Raw genomic sequence first — 19,528 nt, forward strand, 5'->3', positions numbered from 1 at the left:
CCTATCAACCTGGGTGGCAACTTTCAGGGATCTATGTACATGGACACCGAGATCCCTCTGCTCATCCACACTACCAAGAATTTTACCATTAGCCAAATATTCCGCATTTCTGTTATTCTTTCCAAAGTGAATCACCTCACACTTCTCCACATTAAACTCCATTTGCCACCTCTCAGCCCAGCTCTGCAGCTTATCTATGTCCCTCTGTAACCTGCAACATCCTTCCGCACTGTCTACAACTCCACCGACTTTAGTGTCGTCTGCAAATTTAGTCACCCATCCTTCTGCGCCCTCCTCTAGGTCATTTATAAAAATGACAAACAGCAACGGCCCCAGAACAGATCCTTGTGGTACGCCACTCGTAACTGAACTCCATTCTGAACATTTCCCATCAACTACCACTCTCTGTCTTCTTTCAACTAGCCAATTTCTGATCCACATCTCTAAATCACCCTCAATCCCCAGCCTCCGTATTTTCTGCAATAGCCGACCGTGGGGAACCTTATCAAACGCTTTACTGAAATCCATATACACCACATCAACTGCTCTACCCTCATCTACCTGTTCAGTCACCTTCTCAAAGAACTCGATAAGGTTTGTGAGGCATGACCTACCCTTCACAAAACCATGCTGACTATCCCTAATCATATTATTCCTATCTAGATGATTATAAATCGTATCTTTTATAATCCTCTCCAAGACCTTACCCACCACAGACATTAGGCTCACCGGCCTATAGTTACCGGGGTTATCTCTACTCCCCTTCTTGAACAAAGGGACCACATTTGCTATCCTCCAGTCCTCTGGCACTATTCCTGTAGCCAATGATGACCTAAAAATCAAAGCCAAAGGCTCAGCAATCTCTTCCCTGGCTTCCCAGAGAATCCTAGGATAAATCCCATCCGGCCCCGGGGACTTATCTATTTTCACCTTGTCCAGAATTGCCAACACTTCTTCCCTACGCACCTCAATGCCATCTATTCTAATAGCCTGGGTCTCAGCATTCTCCTCCACAATATTATCTTTTTCTTGAGTGAATACTGACGAAAAGTATCTCGCTTATCTCCTCAGCCTCCACACACAACTTCCCACCACTGTCCTTGACTGGCCCTACTCTTACCCTAGTCATTCTTTTATTCCTGACATACCTATAGAAAGCTTTTGGGTTTTCCTTGATCCTACCTGCCTAAGACTTCTCATGTCCCCTCCTTGCTCATCTCAGCTCTCTCTTTAGATCCTTCCTCGCTTCCTTGTAGCTATCATGCGCCCCAACTGAAACTTCATGCCTCATCTTCACATAGGCCTCCTTCTTCCTCTTAACAAGAGATTCCACTTCTTTGGTAAACCACGGTTCCCTCGCTCGACCCCTTCCTCCCTGCCTGACTGGTACGTACTTATCAAGAACATGCAATAGCTGTTCCTTGAACAAGCTCCACATATCCAGTGTGCCCAACCCTTGCAGCCTACTTCTCCAACCAACACATCCTAAGTCATGTCTAATGGCATCATAATTGCCCTTCCCCCAGCTATAACTCTTGCCCTGCGGGGTATACTTATCCCTTTCCATCACTAACGTAAAGGTCACCGAATTGTGGTCACTGTTTCCAAAGTGCTCACCTACCTCCAGATCTAACACCTGGCCTGGTTCATTACCCAAAACCAAATCCAATGTGGCCTCGCCTCTTGTTTGCCTGTCAACATATTGTGTCAGGAAACCCTCCTGCACACATTGTACAAAGAACGACCCATCTAATGTACTCGAACTATATCTTTTCCAGTCAATATTTGGAAAGCTAAAGTCTCCCATAACAACTACCCTGTTACTTTCGCTCTTTTCCAGAATCATCTTCGCCATCCTTTCCTCTACATCCCTAGAACTATTAGGTGGCCTATAGAAAACTCCCAACAGGGTGACCTCTCCTTTCCTGTTTCTAACCTCAGCCCATACTACCTCAGAAGAAGAGTCCCCATCTAGCATCCTTTCCGCCACCGTAATACTGTCCTTGACTAGCAGCGCCACACCTCCCCCTCTTTTGCCCCCTTCTCTGAGCTTACTAAAACACCTAAACCCCGGAACCTGCAACAACCATTCCTGTCCCTGCTCTATCCATGTCTCTGAAATGGCCACAACGTCGAAGTCCCAGGTACCAACCCATGCTGCCAGTTCCCCTACCTTATTTCGTATACTCCTGGCATTGAAGTAGACACACTTCAAACCACCTACCTGAACACTGGCACCCTCCTGCGAAGTCAAATCTGTGCTCCTGACCTCCATACTCTCAATCTCCCGTACCCCAAAACTACAATCCAGGTTCCCATGCCCCTGCTGAATTAGTTTAAACCCCCCCAAAGAGCACTAACAAATCTCCCCCCCAGGATATTGGTGCCCCTCAGGTTCAGATGTAGACCATCCTGTCTATAGAGGACCCACCTTCACCAGAAAGAGCCCCAGTTATCCAGAAATCTGAATCCCTCCCGCCTGCACCATCCCTGTAGCCACGTGTTTAATTACATTATGTGACATTATGTGACATTATGACATTATGTGACCCTGCCTCCACTGCTTGATTTTTAACCTCCTAATAACATTGGGTAAAAACCTCTTTACTTTATTCATCAAGATGAAATTCAGCACAAGTATGAAAGCTTAACCCGAAGAATCTAACAAATGGGAGCTTGTGCCCTAACAGCACTGTAGGCGTACCTGCACCTCAGGGACTGCAACGGTTGATGAAGGCAGCTCAACATCACCTTATGCAGGGCAACTAGGAATGGGCAATAAACATTTTTCTCTCTTCCCCTGAGCCTAAATCAAAGTGAAGTTCCAAGTTTCTCTGGAGATGCAACTACCCAGCTCATTAATTTCCCTGATTTCAATAGTTCTCTGCAAAAGGAAGATATTTCAACTAGGATTCAAATGCCATTCTGAACCCATTAACTGAACAGCAGTTATAATTCCTCCCCCACTGTAAAAGTAATCTTGATCGATATGGTTTAAAGTATTTAATGCACATTATAAAGCATTATAAATTAAAAACTGTCAATTTCTGCATTCCTAACTAACCTGAGCAAAGTAATTCTCTAATCCTCGCCACCATCCCAAACAGATTAGTGGTGGATCCACAAGGTAGAGACTATCAGAAACAGTTACTTCATTTATTTTCCCCTTTTACGAATCTAATCTGTCATCTGAGCTATTGAAGGTTACTAAATTGCCTTGTGAGTCTGAGCAGACTATTTCTATCTTATGACCATCACCAAAGCAATAAATGCTTGATTGGTTTTACAGGCTGCTAACTATAAACAACAGTGAAGTGAAAGCATTTATTGAATAGTGCAAACACTTGAGTACTTGTGATATTTGACAAAACTTCCTACATGTTTAGAGGCCAGACAGGGAGACTTTTGGAGAGTATGATACAAACATAGCAAAGTAACAATAACCCCATTTATAGCACCAAACGGGTTTCAATATTCTGTACAACCTAGTTTCATTACGATCAAATCAGCTCCTTTTACTGCATTATTGGTTCTAGGAACCTGTGATGGGCAAGATTTGTTTTCACAAACACAAATGTCAAGCACATGCACTTAGTCAAAAGTAAATTTATGCCATTCTGGTCCTGCACTAAGCAGTTACATTTTATAAATATGTGTACACAGAAGTTCTTGGAATCAGGACAACAGACAAGCAACAAGAACAGAGAACCCTGGAACCTAAGAACTTGGAGCAAGATTAGGCAATTCAGATCCTCGAGCTCGCTCTGCCTTTCAATACGATCTAGCTGATCTCCTCTTGGCCTCAATTGCACTTTCCCACCCATTCTCCGTAACCCTTCAACCCATTTCTAACTCAAAATCTGTCAATCTCCTCCTAAAGTTTATTCAACGTCCCGGCATCCACCGAACTCTGGGATAGTGAATTCCACTGAGTCACAGCCCTTAAGAGAGATAGCTTGATCTTGGATAATGCTCGGCACAACATCGAGGGCCGAAGGGCCTGTTCTGTGCTGTACTGTTTTATGATGTGGAGATGCCGGCGTTGGACTGGGGTGAGCACAGTAAGAAGTCTTACAACACCAGGTTAAAGTCCAACAGGTTTGTTTCAAACACGAGCTTTCGGAGCACGGCTCCTTCTTCAGGTGAATGGAAAGGCTTGTTCCAGAAATGTTTATATAGACACAGTCAGAGATGCCCCGGAATGCGAGCACCTGCAGGCAATCAAATCATCAAAGATGCAGAGAGAGAGGTAACTCCAGGTTAAAGAGGTGTGAATTGTCCCAAGCCAGTTCAGTCGGTAGGCCTCTGCAAGTCCAGGCTTGTTGGTGGGGGCCGAATGTAATGCGACATGAATCCCAGATCCCGGTTGAGTCCGCATTCATGCGTGCGGAACTTAGCTATAAGTTTTTGCTCAGCAATTTTGCGTTGTCGCGTCTCCTGAAGGCCTCCTTGTAGAATGCTGACCCGGAGATCAGAGGCTGAATGTCCTTGACTGAAGTGTTCCCCAACTGGAAGGGAACAGTCCTGCCTGTTGATAGTCGCACGATGCCCGTTTATTCGTTGTCGCAGTGTCTGCATGGTCTCGCCAATGTACCACGCTTCGGGACATCCTTTCCTGCAGCGTATGAGGTAGACTACATTGGTCGAGTCGCACGAGTATGCGCCGCGTACCTGGTGGGTGGTGTTTCCACGTGTAATGGTGGTGTCCATGTCGATGATCTGGCATGTCTTGCAGAGATTACCCTGGCAGGGTTTTGTGGTGTTGTGGTTGCTGTTCTGAAGGCTGGGTAATTTGCTGCAAACAATGGTTTGTTTGAGGTTGCGCGGTTGTTTGAAGGCCAGTAGTGGGGGTGTGGGGATGACCTTGGCAAGATGTCCATCCTCGCTGATGATGTGTTGGAGGCTGCGAAGAAGATGTCGTAGTTTCTCCGCCCCAGGAAAGTACTGGACGACGAAGGGTACTCTGTCAGTGGTGTCCCGTGTTTGTCTTCTGAGGAGGTCGGTGCGGTTTTTTGCTGTGGCGTGGTGGAACTGTCGATCAATGAGTCGAGCGCCATATCCCGTTCGTACGAGGGCATCTTTCAGCATCTGTAGGTGTCTGTTGCGCTCCTCCTTGTCTGAGCAGATCCTGTGTATACGGAGGCAAGGAGGAGCGCAACAGACACCTACAGATGCTGAAAGATGCCCTCGTACGAACGGGATATGGCACTCGACTCATTGATCGACAGTTCCACCGCGCCACAGCAAAAAACCGCACCGACCTCCTCAGAAGACAAACACGGGACACCACTGACAGAGTACCCTTCGTCGTCCAGTACTTTCCTGGGGCGGAGAAACTACGACATCTTCTTCGCAGCCTCCAACACATCATCAGCGAGGATGGACATCTTGCCAAGGTCATCCCTACACCCCCACTACTGGCCTTCAAACAACCGCGCAACCTCAAACAAACCATTGTTTGCAGCAAATTACCCAGCCTTCAGAACAGCAACCACAACACCACAAAACCCTGCCAGGGTAATCTCTGCAAGACATGCCAGATCATCGACATGGACACCACCATTACACGTGGAAACACCACCCACCAGGTACGCGGCGCATACTCGTGCGACTCGACCAATGTAGTCTACCTCATACGCTGCAGGAAAGGATGTCCCGAAGCGTGGTACATTGGCGAGACCATGCAGACACTGCGACAACGAATAAACGGGCATCGTGCGACTATCAACAGGCAGGACTGTTCCCTTCCAGTTGGGGAACACTTCAGCAGTCAAGGACATTCAGCCTCTGATCTCCGGGTCAGCATTCTACAAGGAGGCCTTCAGGAGACGCGACAACGCAAAATTGCTGAGCAAAAACTTATAGCTAAGTTCCGCACGCATGAATGCGGACTCAACCGGGATCTGGGATTCATGTCGCATTACATTCGGCCCCCACCAACAAGCCTGGACTTGCAGAGGCCTACCGACTGAACTAGCTTGGGACAATTCACACCTCTTTAACCTGGAGTTACCTCTCTCTCTGCATCTTTGATGATTTGATTGCCTGCAGGTGCTCGCATTCCGGGGCATCTCTGACTGTGTCTATATATGATGTGGAGATGCCGGCGTTGGACTGGGGTGAGCACAGTAAGAAGTCTTACAACACCAGGTTAAAGTCCAACAGGTTTGTTTCAAACACGAGCTTTCGGAGCACGGCTCCTTCTTCAGGTGAAAGAAGGCCTTCACCTGAAGAAGGAGCCGTGCTCCGAAAGCTCGTGTTTGAAACAAACCTGTTGGACTTTAACCTGGTGTTGTAAGACTTCTTACTGTGTCTATATAAACATTTCTGGAACAAGCCTTTCCATTCACCTGAAGAAGGAGCCGTGCTCCGAAAGCTCGTGTTTGAAACAAACCTGTTGGACTTTAACCTGGTGTTGTAAGACTTCTTACTGTACTGTTTTATGTTCTAGAGGTAATTTCTCCTCATCTTAGTTTGAAATCTGCTACCCCTTATCCTAAAACTATGATCTGACATTCTAGATTGCCCCACAAGATGAAGCATCTGATTTTCTGTGTATGTCCAGGATTCAAAATGAGCTTGTTGGTTCTCTGAAAATCATTCCACTCAGGCAATATAATCACCACCTGTTACTGGGCAGAATACAGCCTTTTGGCCAATTCATTAGCCACCAGCTAATTAATTGAACCTAGTCTCACCTATCTCTCGTGTGCCAAAAAGTCTGAGTTCTCTTGTTCAAAAACCCAGCACCATGTACTATGTTTCAGAGATTTCATAGAATTTACACTGCAGAAGGAGGCCATTTGGCCTATCGAGTCTTCGCCTGCCCTTGGAAAGAGGGCCCTACCCAAGTCGACACCATAACTCTATTCCCATAACCCAGCAACCCCACCCAGCCTTTTTAGACACTAAGGGCAATTAGCATGGCCAATATTGCAACTTTTTGAATTCCTCATTCTCTCTGCTGCTTGACTTAAAAATACAAATCCATTAATAAAGAAAGGGAAATAAGGAAATAATCAGGAAGGACCCTTACACCTTATGTAGGGCATCTCTGTGGGGGAATCCCTTTATTTAGGGGTCTCTGTGGGGGTCCCTTTATTTAGGGGGTTTCTGAGGGGAGTCCCTTTATTTACTCAGTTTCTGAGGGGGTCGCTTTAATCAGGTTTCTGTGGGGGTCTCTTTATTTAGGTTTCTGTGGGGATCTCTTTATTTAGGTGGTTTCTGTGGGGGTCTATTTATTTAGGGGGTTTCTGTGGGGTCTCTTTATTTAGGGGGTTTCTGTGGGGGTCTCTTTAATTAGGGGGTTTTGTGGGGGTCCCTATTTAGGGGGTTTCTGTGGGGGTCTCTTTATTTAGGGGGTTTCAGTGGGAGTCCCTTCATTTAGGGGGTTTCAGTGGGGGATCCCTTTATTGGGGGTTCCTTTGGGGGGGGTTCCTTTGTTTAGGGGCTCTCTGGGGGAGGGGTCCCTTTGTTTAGGGGGTCTATTTGGGGGTCCCTTTATTTAGTGGGTTTCTGTGGCGGTCCCATTATTTAGGGGGTTTCTGTGGGGGATCCTTTTATTTAGGTGATTTGTCTGGTGTCTCCCTATATTTAGGCCATGGGGGAGGGGGCAGGTCGGGCCACTCCCCGTTCTTGGCGGGGTGGGGGGGGGGGGGGGGGGAGAAAGAGACAAAATCTGGGGGTGGGGGCTAAATTGCAATGTGGGGGTTGTGGCCAGCTACGGGACCTCGCTCTTGGGTCGCCCGTTCTAAATGGTGGCCCAATAGCAGGATTCTCTCACAATCCTTGCCATGCATAAATCCTTGCCTTGCATGGCAAAGGATTGGGAACCGCTTCCTCATTTGCGCTTCTAACAGGCGATGGAATCAGGTGCAATTCAGCTCCACCGGCGGAAGCAGAGAATTTCACCCAGCATTTCAAGTGTGGTCTCACCAAAGTCCTGTACCATTGTAGCAAGACTTTTTTATGCAGGTACTCCAATAAAAGTGAACAGACCATTAACCTTCCTAATTGCTTGCTGTTTCAATATGCTAACTTCATGTTTTTATTAATTTCTTCATGGGATGTGGCAAGTCCAGCATTTATTGTCCATCCCTAATTGCCCATGAGAAGGTGTTGGTGAGCTGCATTCTTGAACCTCTGCAGTCCATGGTGTAGGAACACTCACTGTGCTGTTAGGGAGTTCCAGGATTCCAGTAAAGGAACCTTGATATAGTTCAAAGTCAGGATGGTGCCTGGATTAGCGGGAAACTTGAATGTGGCAGTTTTTCAATATATCAGGTGCCCATGGCCTTCTAGGTGGTAGAGGTTGAGGGTTCAGAAGGTGCTATTGAAGGAACTTTGATGAGCTGCTGCAGTGCATTTTGTACACACCAGTGCCACTGTGCATCGGTGGTGGAGAGACTCTTCCCATAACCCCTGATCCCCTTGTTAATCAAGAACCTATCTATCTCTGTCTTAAAGACACTCAGTGACTTGGCCTCCATCGCCTTCTGTGGCAAAGAGTCCCATAGATTCACCACCCTCTGGCTGAAGAAATTCCTCCTCATCTCTGTTTTAAAGGATCGTTCCTGGTCTGAGAATGTGTCCTCTGGTTCTAGGTTTTCCTACCAATGGGAACATCCTCTCCATGTCCACTCTATCCAGGCCTCTCAGTGTCCTATAATTTTCAATAAGATCCCACCTCATCCTTCTTAACTCGAATGAGTACAGACCCAGAGTCCTCAACCGTTCTTCATATGACAAGCTCTTCATTCCAAGGATCATTCTTGTGAACCTTTTCTAGACCCTTTCCAAGGCCAGCACATCCTTCCTTAGATATGGGGTCCCAAACTGCTCACAATACTCCAAATGGGGTCTGACCAGAGCCTTTTACAGCCTCAAAAGTACATCTCGGTCTTATATTCCATCCCTCTCGACATTAATGCTAACATTGCATTTGCCTTCCTAACTGCCGACTGAACTTGCATGTTAACCTTCAGAGACTCCCAAGTCCCTTTGTGCTCATGATTTCCAAAGCATTTCCCCATTCGAGTATTTGAAGAGATGCGAATGGTGCTGAACAAAAGCAAACATCCCCGTTTCTGACCTCATCATGGAGGGAAGGTTATTGATGAAGCAACTGAAGACGGTTGGACCTACGACACTCTGTTGACCTCATTTATGTCCCAGAGTTGAGATAATTGATCACCAACAACCACTATGATCTTTGTTTGTGCCAGATATGACTCCAACCAGTGGTGAGTTTCCCCTGATTCCATGGACTTAGTTCTTAAGGGCTTCTTGCTGTCACACTCCGGACTTGATATCAAGAGCAGTCATCCTCACTTTGAGTTCAGCTCTTTTGTTCATGTAATGAGGTCAGAAATTGAATGTCCAAGTGTCAATGAGCAGGTTATTGCTGTGTAAGTACCGCTTGATAGCACTGTTGACAACTCCTTCTATCACTTTGCTGATGATCGAAAATAGACTGAGGGGGCGGTAATTGGCAGGGGAGGATTTGTCCTCCTTTTTATGGATGAGACATACCTGGACAATGTTCCACTTGCTGGATAAATGCCAGGGTTGAATGTGTACTGGAAGCATTTGGTTAGGGGAGTGGCAAGTTTTGGAGTACAGATCTTCAGTACTGTTTCAATTGTTATTGACACAGCAACATTTTTGGAATAATTTTTTCAAAGGTGGTAAGTTCCACCCCAGGAGTTGTGTACATAATCTCAATTGACTCTTCATTGCATTATTGATGAAATGTGGCATTGTCAAACATAATCTTTTGGAGAATATATGGGCTGTGTCTATCTGTTCAAGTCCTGAAAATATCCATTGCATTATTCAAAGATCAGCAAATCCTCCCGATTTCCTGTCCAACATTTACACACCAATATCCTCATAACAGATCAGAATATTTACCTCAATGTTTGTGGGATCGCTTGCAATGTGGCTGCTGCATTTTCCATAAGAACAAATTAAAGAATCATTAATTTAAGGAGTCCTGCTCATTTAATCTATGTTAGATCTACTAAATTAATTCCAATACCCCGTTTGCTCTCCATAGCTCTGCAATATTTTTCTTTTTCCAGTATTATCCAATCCGCTTTGAAAGTTAAGACTGAATCTGCTTCCATCAACCTTTCAGGTTGTACTTTCCAGATTGTCGCTCACTGAGTGAAAAATATTTTCCTCACCACTCTGGTTCTCTGTCATCTGATTACTGACCTTTGTTTAATAAGGACACGGGGAGCCTACACCAAGTAAAATAAAGAAACAAAGTTTTATTTAAACACAATATTTACACTGTCCGAAAGATCTCTACCAGGTTCCTGTTCTGGTCGGTGCCTCAGTGGCCGACGTTTTATACGAAGGTTAATAGAGATCCCCTGCAAGGACCACGGGAAGATAATCATTCCCACCCCATAGGCCCTGTGCAGGCTATTACATTCCTCCCCCGCAAAGGGCTGGAGGATCCAGGACAGGTTTCCAGTGAGGAACTTCAGGAGAGAGCAAACTCCGTGAGCGAATGTGATCCATATGCCGCCACATCGGTTGTCCCCGGACCAGAACTTGGTAAGAGACTGGCCTTGTTCGGCGGACAACAAGTCCAGAGTGCCAACAAGTGCCGTCGCTGAAGTTACGAACGAACACTGCGTCATCAGGTGTGAAGTGTGAAGAGGTCAAACTGGGAAAGACTCTTGCAAATCTTGGTTATGGCGTACATCTGTGCCGGTGTCCGGGATAATCAAACTCAGTCGTGTAAGAAGCCTATGACCCATTAACATCTCAGTGGGAGTTATCCCAGTTACTTAGTGTGGTGTGGTCCTGAATGAGAACAAAAATCTGGCAGCCTGGTGTCCATCAGGCCCAAAGTCTGTTTCTTTAGCCAGGTATAACTGTTTGCATGGCCCTCTCTGCCAAGCCATTTGATGCGGGATGGTATAGGGCAGTGCGAACATAGCAAATCTTGTTGCTCCTCATAAAAATGGCAAACTCTTTTACTCACGAAAGAGGCCTCGTTATCCATCACGAGCACCTCAGGAATTCTGTTGGTGGAAAAATAAATGCACAATTGCTCGATGCATGCCCAGGAAGTGATTGACACCATCCTGCGAATCTCCAGCCACTCCGAGCGGTAGTCCACTTGGACGGGGAACATTGTCCCCAAGAATGGACTGGCGAAATCGAACCCAGTGGAATCCTGACCACTCTCAAGTGTGGAGGGGTACCACTGCAGGGAGCCTCTGGTGCTCTCGACAGATGGAGCACTGTTGTACCAACTGCTCGATTGGCCATATGCAATGCTTCACGTTATCTCCTGTCTGATCGGATGAGTGTGGATGCTGGCTGCGGCTGAGAGAAAAAAATGCCCAAATAGAAAATGAAGGGCTGGCGCTCATATTTGGTGTAAAACGGTTTCATCAGTATGTCTATGGCCGGTCATTTCTTTATCGCCTTGGATCACAAGCCGTTGCTGGCCTAAGACGTAGCTTCTCACCAGCATCTTCATTTTGACACTTCGGGGTGCCATTGTGAAGATTCTTCAACATGGGCTGCATGGTGGCAGGCACTGCTGCCTCACAGCTCAAGGGTCCCGGGTTCAATTCCCCCCCCCAGGTGACTGTGTGGAGTTTGCACTTCCTCCCCGTGTGCACGTGGGTTTCCTCCGAGTGTTCTGGTTTCCTTCCACATTCCAAAGATGTGCAAGTTAGGTAGATTGGCCATGATAAATTGCCCCTTATGGGCTTAATTAGGGTGCTCTTTCCAAGGGCCGGTGCAGACTCAATGGGCCAAATGGCCATCCGCACTGTAAATTCTTTGATTCTTTGAATGCATCATCGAACAACAACCCTCATGTTCTACAGGAGGATACCATCTTCCACAGTCAACTTTGCGAATTCGGGAGGATAAACTTTCAACTCCCCTGCTAGCTGTCAATGCTGCTCACCGTATCGTACCAGATGCCATTTGCGCCCAGTCACGAATACACAATACAATGATGGGTAAGGAGTCTATAACATTCAGGACAGCGAGCACTTTGGCAGCAGCAAGGGGTTTGCGGATTCGTTCTACAGGGAAAGAGATTGCATGTGCAATCTGGGTCCCTGGGTGGTGCATAATAGAGTATTCAGAAGTGGCCAATAACAAGGTCCAGTGCCGATTCCTCACGGACGCAATTGGTGGGATCGCCTTGTCTTCATGGAAGAAGCCCAGCAACGGCTTATGATCCATGACGATAAAGAAATGACGGCGCAGACTCAATGAGCCAAAGGGCCTTTTTTTTGCACTGTATTTTTCTGTGGTTCTGTAAAGTGCACAACCCCCCCACCCCACGGTTTCATCTTCTTAAACGCCTCATCCTGGGCCTTGCTCTATTATCTTGGCTGTTTCTTCTTGAGGAGCAAGTGAAATGGAGCCAGGATGGTTGCCACATCTGTAATAAATTGGCCATAGTAATTTACTAGCCCAAGAAAAGAGCGAAACTCAGTGGTGTCACATGGGGCACAGGCCATTCTGATGGCTCTCACTTTCTCGGAGACAAGGTGCAGGCCTTACGGTCCACCACACACCCCAAATATACTACTTGCTTCACGTGAAACATGCACTTCGCATGAAGCAGGCGGACCCCATACTCCAAAAATCATTTCAACACTGCCTCGAGGTTCTGCAAGTGTTCTTGATCTGCTTTCCCTGTGACCAGCACGTCGCCTAAGTAAACCGCAACACACAGCAATCCGCGCAGGATGTTCTCCATGATGCGCTGGAAAACAGTGCATGCTGAGGATACTCCGAACGGGAATCAGTATACTCATAAGAGCCCTTTGTGCATATTAATCGCGACGTACTGTAGTGATTATTCACTGAGCTCCGGCTGTAGGTAAGCGCTGTTCATGTCCAATTTTGTTAATGTACAGCCACCGGCCAATGTTGCATACAAATCCTCGATGCATGGTAAAAGATAACGGTCCAACCTTGAAGCTGTGTTCACTGTGAATTTATAGTCTCTGCACAGGTGGACTGTCTTATCTGGCTTCATGATGAGGACCACCAGCACCGTCCACTCGGCAAAGGCCTTATAATGCCCAAACTCTCCAAACAACTTTCTCCATTCAAGCGTAGGGAACCAGGAGAACACAAAAATATAGGGTTGGGCCTTCGGGTCCACCTGAATCTTGGCCTCGGCCCCTTTAATTCTACCCAAGCCAGGCTGGCAAACCTGAACTTGCTCAGTACCACACACAGACTGCCAGATCCTACTTGGAGGATATGTTGCCAATCCAACTGCAGTTCGTGTAGCCAGTCACGGCCCAAAAGGCTAGGGCTGCTTCCTTGCAGAGAATGAGGGGAAGGCAAACAGATTGGAACCCATAAACTACTGGAGCAAGGGAGGACCACTGCTGTTCCCTCTTATTAAGTGGCCAAACAAACCGCCGTGTCAGTCAAAGTATGCACACCTCGGTTTATAAGATCAAAGGTGCTCTGCGCCACCACAGAAACAGCAGCTTCTGTATCCAACTCCATTTGGAGCTTACGGCCATTCAGCTGTAAAAGAACACAAATAGGGGCCACACGGGGTGGATGCCAAACAGTTCAGCTGCCTCTCAGCCTCGTCCTCTTCTGGGTCATCTAGATGCAAGACCTGGCCCCGGGGCTGATGCCTAGATGCCTACCTTGACTAGAGCACCTGGAGCGCTGGCCCTCCTGCTGCCTGTGAGTATGCCTAGACTAGCACCCACAGGTCGCACACTGAATCGCCTTCAGCCGAATCTGGTGGCATCGCACATCCTGGCGACCTGCTCTTCAGCCAGATGCCGGAGTCGCTGCGGCGTTCAGTCCAGGCCGTGGTGATACCATGTGAGGGACGATGCCCTAGAATGTTCACCTTCATCCCTTGCATCTCCTCAACGCCGCGTTCCTCGCTTTCCTAGGACAAGGAGACCTGTAAGTGCCTGATGACAGGTCAGGGAGATTTTGAAAAAAAAGATTTTGTGCTTCATATTGTTTATACCACAGAACAAACAATTGCGGAGCATATAGGATAAAACAGTTCTATACTCACAAAACTCAGCGATCTTCAGTAGCTGTTATACAAATTCAGTGAGGACCTCTCCGCCATATTAAACTGATATCTTTGACTGATTACTGATGGGGTTGGGTTAAAGTATTGTTCCACAAGTGCCATGAACTTGGGCGAACGATTACGTATCTGGCGTTGTCGGGTACACGAGACTCCGGATCACCCCAAACCTGTGCGCTCGACAGGAATTAATCCCAACCCTAAATTAGTATGACCGCCTATCCCGTATTCTCAGTGATGTTGTTGGCCAGAAGTAACGCATTCTTTCTGTGTACTGGTTCCAGTCTTCAACACTGGCGTTGAATGCTTTTAACTGCACAAACAGAGGCATGGCGAATCAAGTAAATCCAAACCTGGGTCCAGAAACTTGGGGTGGTGGCTCAGCTGAGTAGGTTCCAACATCGACAGCAAGCCAGTTTACTCCTGTTGCCAGTTTATTAAGGACACGTGGAGTCCACACTGAGTAAAAGAAAGGACGGTGTGGAGTCCAAGTCACAATGTCTTTAAGACAGAGATAGATAGATTCCTAATTAATAAGGGGCTCAAGGGTTATGGGGAAAAGGCAGGAGAATGGGAATGAGAAAATATCAGCCATGATTAAATGGCAGAGCAGACTTGATGGGCCGAATAGTCTAATTCTGCTCCTATGTCTTATCGTCTTATTTAAACAAGATATATACGCTGCCCAGTTGATTCCTACCGGGTTCTTCTTCTGGTCAGTGTCTTACTAGCCGACCTTTTACAGAGATTAATAGAGATCCATGCCCCTAGTAGGGGAGCTCGCAATCCGCAAGGACCATGGGGAAGTTAATCATTCCCACCCGTAGGCCCCGTGCGGGCTATTATACTTTCTGCCAGTGGAAACAGTTTTTTCTTATTAACTTTGTCAATTCCCTCATAATTTTGAACCTCTCCCGTAATTCTCCCCTAAACCTTCTGCATTGCAAAAACAATCCCAATTTTTCAAATCTCACCACATAACTGAAGTCCATCACCCCTGCTATAATTTTAGTAAATCATATCTCTGCAACTCGCAAAGTCCTTGACAGCCTTACTAAAGCGCAAAACTAGATGCAATACTCCCCAGGCAAGTGATTTTATAAAGGTGCTACATAACCTCCTTGCTTTTGCAATTGATTATTGTTGTTTCTCTTTCTGCACCTAGTGGTGCACAAGGCACTTCCATCTGATTCCAGAGCAAGTTTTACTTAGAATGGGTCGCTAGCCTGTTGCTATGGTTAAATGGATGCCACTCCGCACCAAGCATGGCTGACCAGAAGTCTCTCCCACTCTTACCGTCTGCCATTGGCCGTGTTATGAGCATACCTTACTTGGTGTTATGAGCACACTATATCCTTGGTTGGGACTTGAACCTAGAGCTTCTTGCTCAGAGGCAGGAATGTTACGCACTGCGGCACAAGACCGTACATAATTGATTACACTTAATGCTAATTATTTCACACCTTGGGGCACTATGGCTATAATTTATATGGTCTTTCTTGTATTAAAACTCAGTAATAATAAATGTTCTTGGAACTTTGATTAAAGATTTATACATGATCCTCTTTTTCACACAGAGGGTAGTGAGCATCTGGAACGGGCAGCCAAAGGCAGTGGTAGAGGTGGGCATGATTTTGTCTCTTAAAAAGCAGTTAGACAGTTACATGGGCAGGGTGGGTATAGAGGGATATGGGCCAAATGCGGGCAAGTGGGACTAGCTTGGTGATAGAAACTGGGCGGCATGGGCAAGCTGGGCCGGGGGTCTGTTTCCATGCTGTAAACATCTATGACTCTAAATAGACATTTATAGAATCCTTCTTCTGTAATACAACTTGCATCTCAAATTGAACCTACTCCAAAATTTACTTCGGGCGAAGGGGATCAAAGAATATGGGCGGAATGTGGGATTAGGCTATTGAGTTGGATGATCAGCCATGCTCGTATTGAATGGCAGAGCAGGCTCGAAGGGCCTAATGGCCTTCTGCTGCTCCTATATTCTATGTTTACAGTGTTGCCTCTGATGGTGACCTATTGAAATGCATTATGCCTTTGCTTACAGGAAACAATAACTCAAGTCAGGCACCAGGGAAGAAGAAAATGACCTTCCTTCAAGATTCTTGGGAATGATTAAATTGCAGTCACTAAAGGAGGATTCAATAAATATTTTGCATTCAACATAAAGTGCCAAAATAGAGCTTCAAAATGTAGAATGTTTCTCAGTTTTAATAAATGCAGGGAGGTATATCAATTTTTTCAACTGATTCTCATTAACTGACAACAAAATGTGAATATTTTAAGGAATAAAAGATAAATAAACACAATAAAATTAGGTCACACTCGAAACAAAATCAGTGTAGTGAACAATGCTTCACAGTGCCACTGTTAGCCATCCTGAGCAGGGTCTGTGGGGGAGGGGGAGGGTGGAGTCTTTTGAACAAAATATCTAACTGGCTGAACTGAAAATTTGGCTTACAACTTTTAAAAATATGTATTAATGTTATAATTAGATTTATTAGCAGGACCAATAAGTGTGTGCCACTATGTGCATTGCAGCAACAGCATCTGAATGGGTGGCAAATATCTCTCTCTCCAGGTGTACATAAAAGTCATTTTTATATAATGTGCATAGATTATATTAACCAATTTCATCAGCAACCTTCTACTACTACACTAACCTAATAATATGTGATTACCATTGAATGTTTACAAATAAAAAAAGAGCAGAAAGAAGTTGATCATTTCTAACACTGCCTTACGAATATGTTGTAATGGATTCTCCAGGAGCCGTGTAAGCCATGTCATGTTCAGAAAAATAAGATCTGTTCCCTTAATCGTTTTCAACTGGTTAACATACAAACCTTGCTTTCTTTAGTTGGAGTCTCCTCTTTAATGCCAGGAATTATTTTAAAAGTTATAGCTCCTTGTGACTGAGCCTAGACAAAATTGTAAAATGGACATATTAGTTTATAAGCTATAAGTGCAACAACTAATAGCTTGCAAGAATGACAAAAGCAACCAATGATATAAATGAATTTATAAAAAGATCAAAATGCGCCTGTCGCCATTTAAGGTTTTTTTTGTATTTTTTAGTTAATAGTTCTTACAAGTGGACCTATCGTCCAGAAGCTGCATACTTTACTCTGCCAGAGGTGCATATATGCGACGGAATTACCTCACATCTGCTTCCTGGATTTATAATAGATTTTCACTAAATCACCACATTCTCTTAGAAATGGTGATTATCACAATGACCAGATATTTACAGTTTCATGCACCACATAAAACAAATAGCTGTATGATGCTCAGCAAATAAAATTAGAATTTAAGTATAATAAAGAAGCTGTGGATTTCCAATGTGGCAGCATGGAGTAGAGGCCGCATTTTAGGTGGCTGGCCCGCAGACTCTGATAGTTCGGGCTTTTCTGTCTACTTCAAAAGGAATTTCTGCAATCAGTTCAGATGCCCAACAGAACAAACAGTTAGGAATCGGGAGGTGTCGAAATCGAAGAGGGACGGAGATGTGAAACTTCAGGCTCCGAGCCGAGCAAGGACTCATCAAAGATGGCGTGGGAAGCGGCTATGCCCATCCCCCTCACTATGAATGCGTGGGTGATGGCAAAAGCGTTAAATAAATTTGGTAGGGAGATGGATGAATGTTTCCAGAGCCATAGCCAGGAATTGAAACTATGGTGGAGTAGGCTTTGGGCCCAGTCAGGGAGAAGCTGAGCAATAGAATTATCATAGATAATCAAACATCATAGAGCAAGACGGCTGAGGTGGCAGGGCGAACAGGCGGAGAAGATGAAGGGCAAAGAGTAGGCCTTATCTCAACACTGAGACTGATTTGCATCATTGGAGGCCGAAATGGCAATTGTTGGGGACAGGAATAAAGGCCTCAAGATTAAACTGGATGATATGGATCCATCAGAGGGCGTTGAGGGGTCAAGACCGACCAAATACTTCACTGCAAAGTTCTTTTGGCTGTTGAACGGAGATGAGGTACTTGCTGCACCAGAACTGGACAGGGCGCATAGGGCCTTAAGGCAGAAGCCACGACAAAATGAGCCAATTTGAGCAATAATCATTCGGTTTCACAGCTTCCAAAGGAGCGGGTCCCGGAATGGGCCAAGAAAGCTCAAAACATCAACTGGGATGGTAACTTGGTCAGAATTTAACAAGATATCGGCACAGAACTGGTGAAGCGATGGGCGACCTTCAATAAGGTGAAGACGCCACTGTTCAATCGAGGAGTGCAGTTTGGGGTGGTGTACCCCAAGAGTCACGTTTGACTTGAAGGACTTTCATTTCGAAACTCCTAAGCAGGCTGTGGACTTTATCAGAGATCATGCACTGGGCACAGTTTGAAGGATGTGGTTGGGCTATTGAGAGGCTGGGGTTTAGTATTTTATTGTTTCTGTTCATGTTGTCACGAGTTGAGTTGGGGTAATGATAGAGACTTTTGGATTGGGGGCGTTTTCTTTGTTATATTTTCGCGATTATCCTATTCTATGGGCTTATTGTTGTTGGGACGATGAGGGGCTGCAGGGTGTCTTCCCTCAGTTTAAGGCTTTTGCTTAATATGGGTGGAGCAGAGGATGAGTTGGAAGGGACTAGCTTGGGGCAGAAACAAAGCCAATGGTTGAGTACTAATTAGGGCGGGGTTCACCTTACTAGTGCTAGAAAGTAGGCTATTTAAAGGATGTCAAGTAGGGGGTAGAAGTGCGGCTTGCATTCTGCGCAGATGTGGCAGTTTATGGTGACTGTCCTGACCTCCTCGATGGAGTAGGGCAGGTTGCGGGTCTTCACGAAATGGAAGAAGCGGGTGACCCCCGGGTGGCAGAGGTCCTCGTGGAGGGATCGCAGGCTGTCCACTTGTGCGTAGGCACAGGTGCCGTGGGACAGGGCATTGGGAGGCTCGTTTAGCTTCTCAGGACGATACAAGATGTCATAGTCGTAGGTGGATAACTCGATCCTCCACCGCCAGCTCTTGTCGTTTTTTATTTTGCCCCGCTGTGCATTGTCGATAATGAACGCCACCGACCGTTGGTCTGTGAGGAGGGTAAACCTCCTGCCGGCCAGGTAATGCCTCCAATGCCGCATAGCTTCTACTATGGCCTGTGCTTCCTTCTCGACCGAGGAGTGGCGGATTTCGGAAGCATGGAGGGTGCGCGAGAAGAAGGCCACGGGCCTGCTCGCTTGGCTAAGGGTGGCTGCCAGAGCTATGTCAGACGCGTCGCTCTCGATCTGGAAGAGGAGGGACTCGTCAATGGCGCGCATCGTGGCCGTTGCGATATCTGCTTTGATGCGGCTGAAGTCCTGGCGGGCTTCCGTCGACAGGGGAAAGTGGTAGTTTGTATGAGGGGACGGGCTTTGTCGGCGTAGTTGGGAGAAAAACCCGAGGCAGCGCTTCAGGGCCTTGGAGCAGTGAGGGAGGGGGAGCTCTATCAGGGGGCGCAT

The 19,528-nt window shown here is 46.3% G+C and overlaps 1 protein-coding gene across 20 annotated transcripts in view; it reads right to left on the bottom strand.

The window, feature by feature from the left end:
• mpp7a (membrane protein, palmitoylated 7a (MAGUK p55 subfamily member 7)) overlaps positions 1–19,528 on the bottom strand; it is a 779,450-nt gene that overhangs the window by 210,643 nt on the left and 549,279 nt on the right. For all 20 annotated transcript variants that reach the window (XR_005460776.1, XM_038798233.1, XM_038798231.1 and 17 more), the window contains one exon: positions 16,930–17,004. Coding sequence is in view for 19 of the 20 variants with exons in the window: in XM_038798233.1 (XP_038654161.1) it covers positions 16,930–17,004 (75 nt within the window). In the remaining variant the exon portion in view is untranslated. The remainder of the gene's footprint in view (positions 1–16,929; positions 17,005–19,528) is intronic.

Source organism: Scyliorhinus canicula, chromosome 5 (genome assembly GCF_902713615.1).
Source record: "Scyliorhinus canicula chromosome 5, sScyCan1.1, whole genome shotgun sequence".
NCBI classification, from domain to species: Eukaryota; Metazoa; Chordata; class Chondrichthyes; order Carcharhiniformes; family Scyliorhinidae; genus Scyliorhinus; species Scyliorhinus canicula.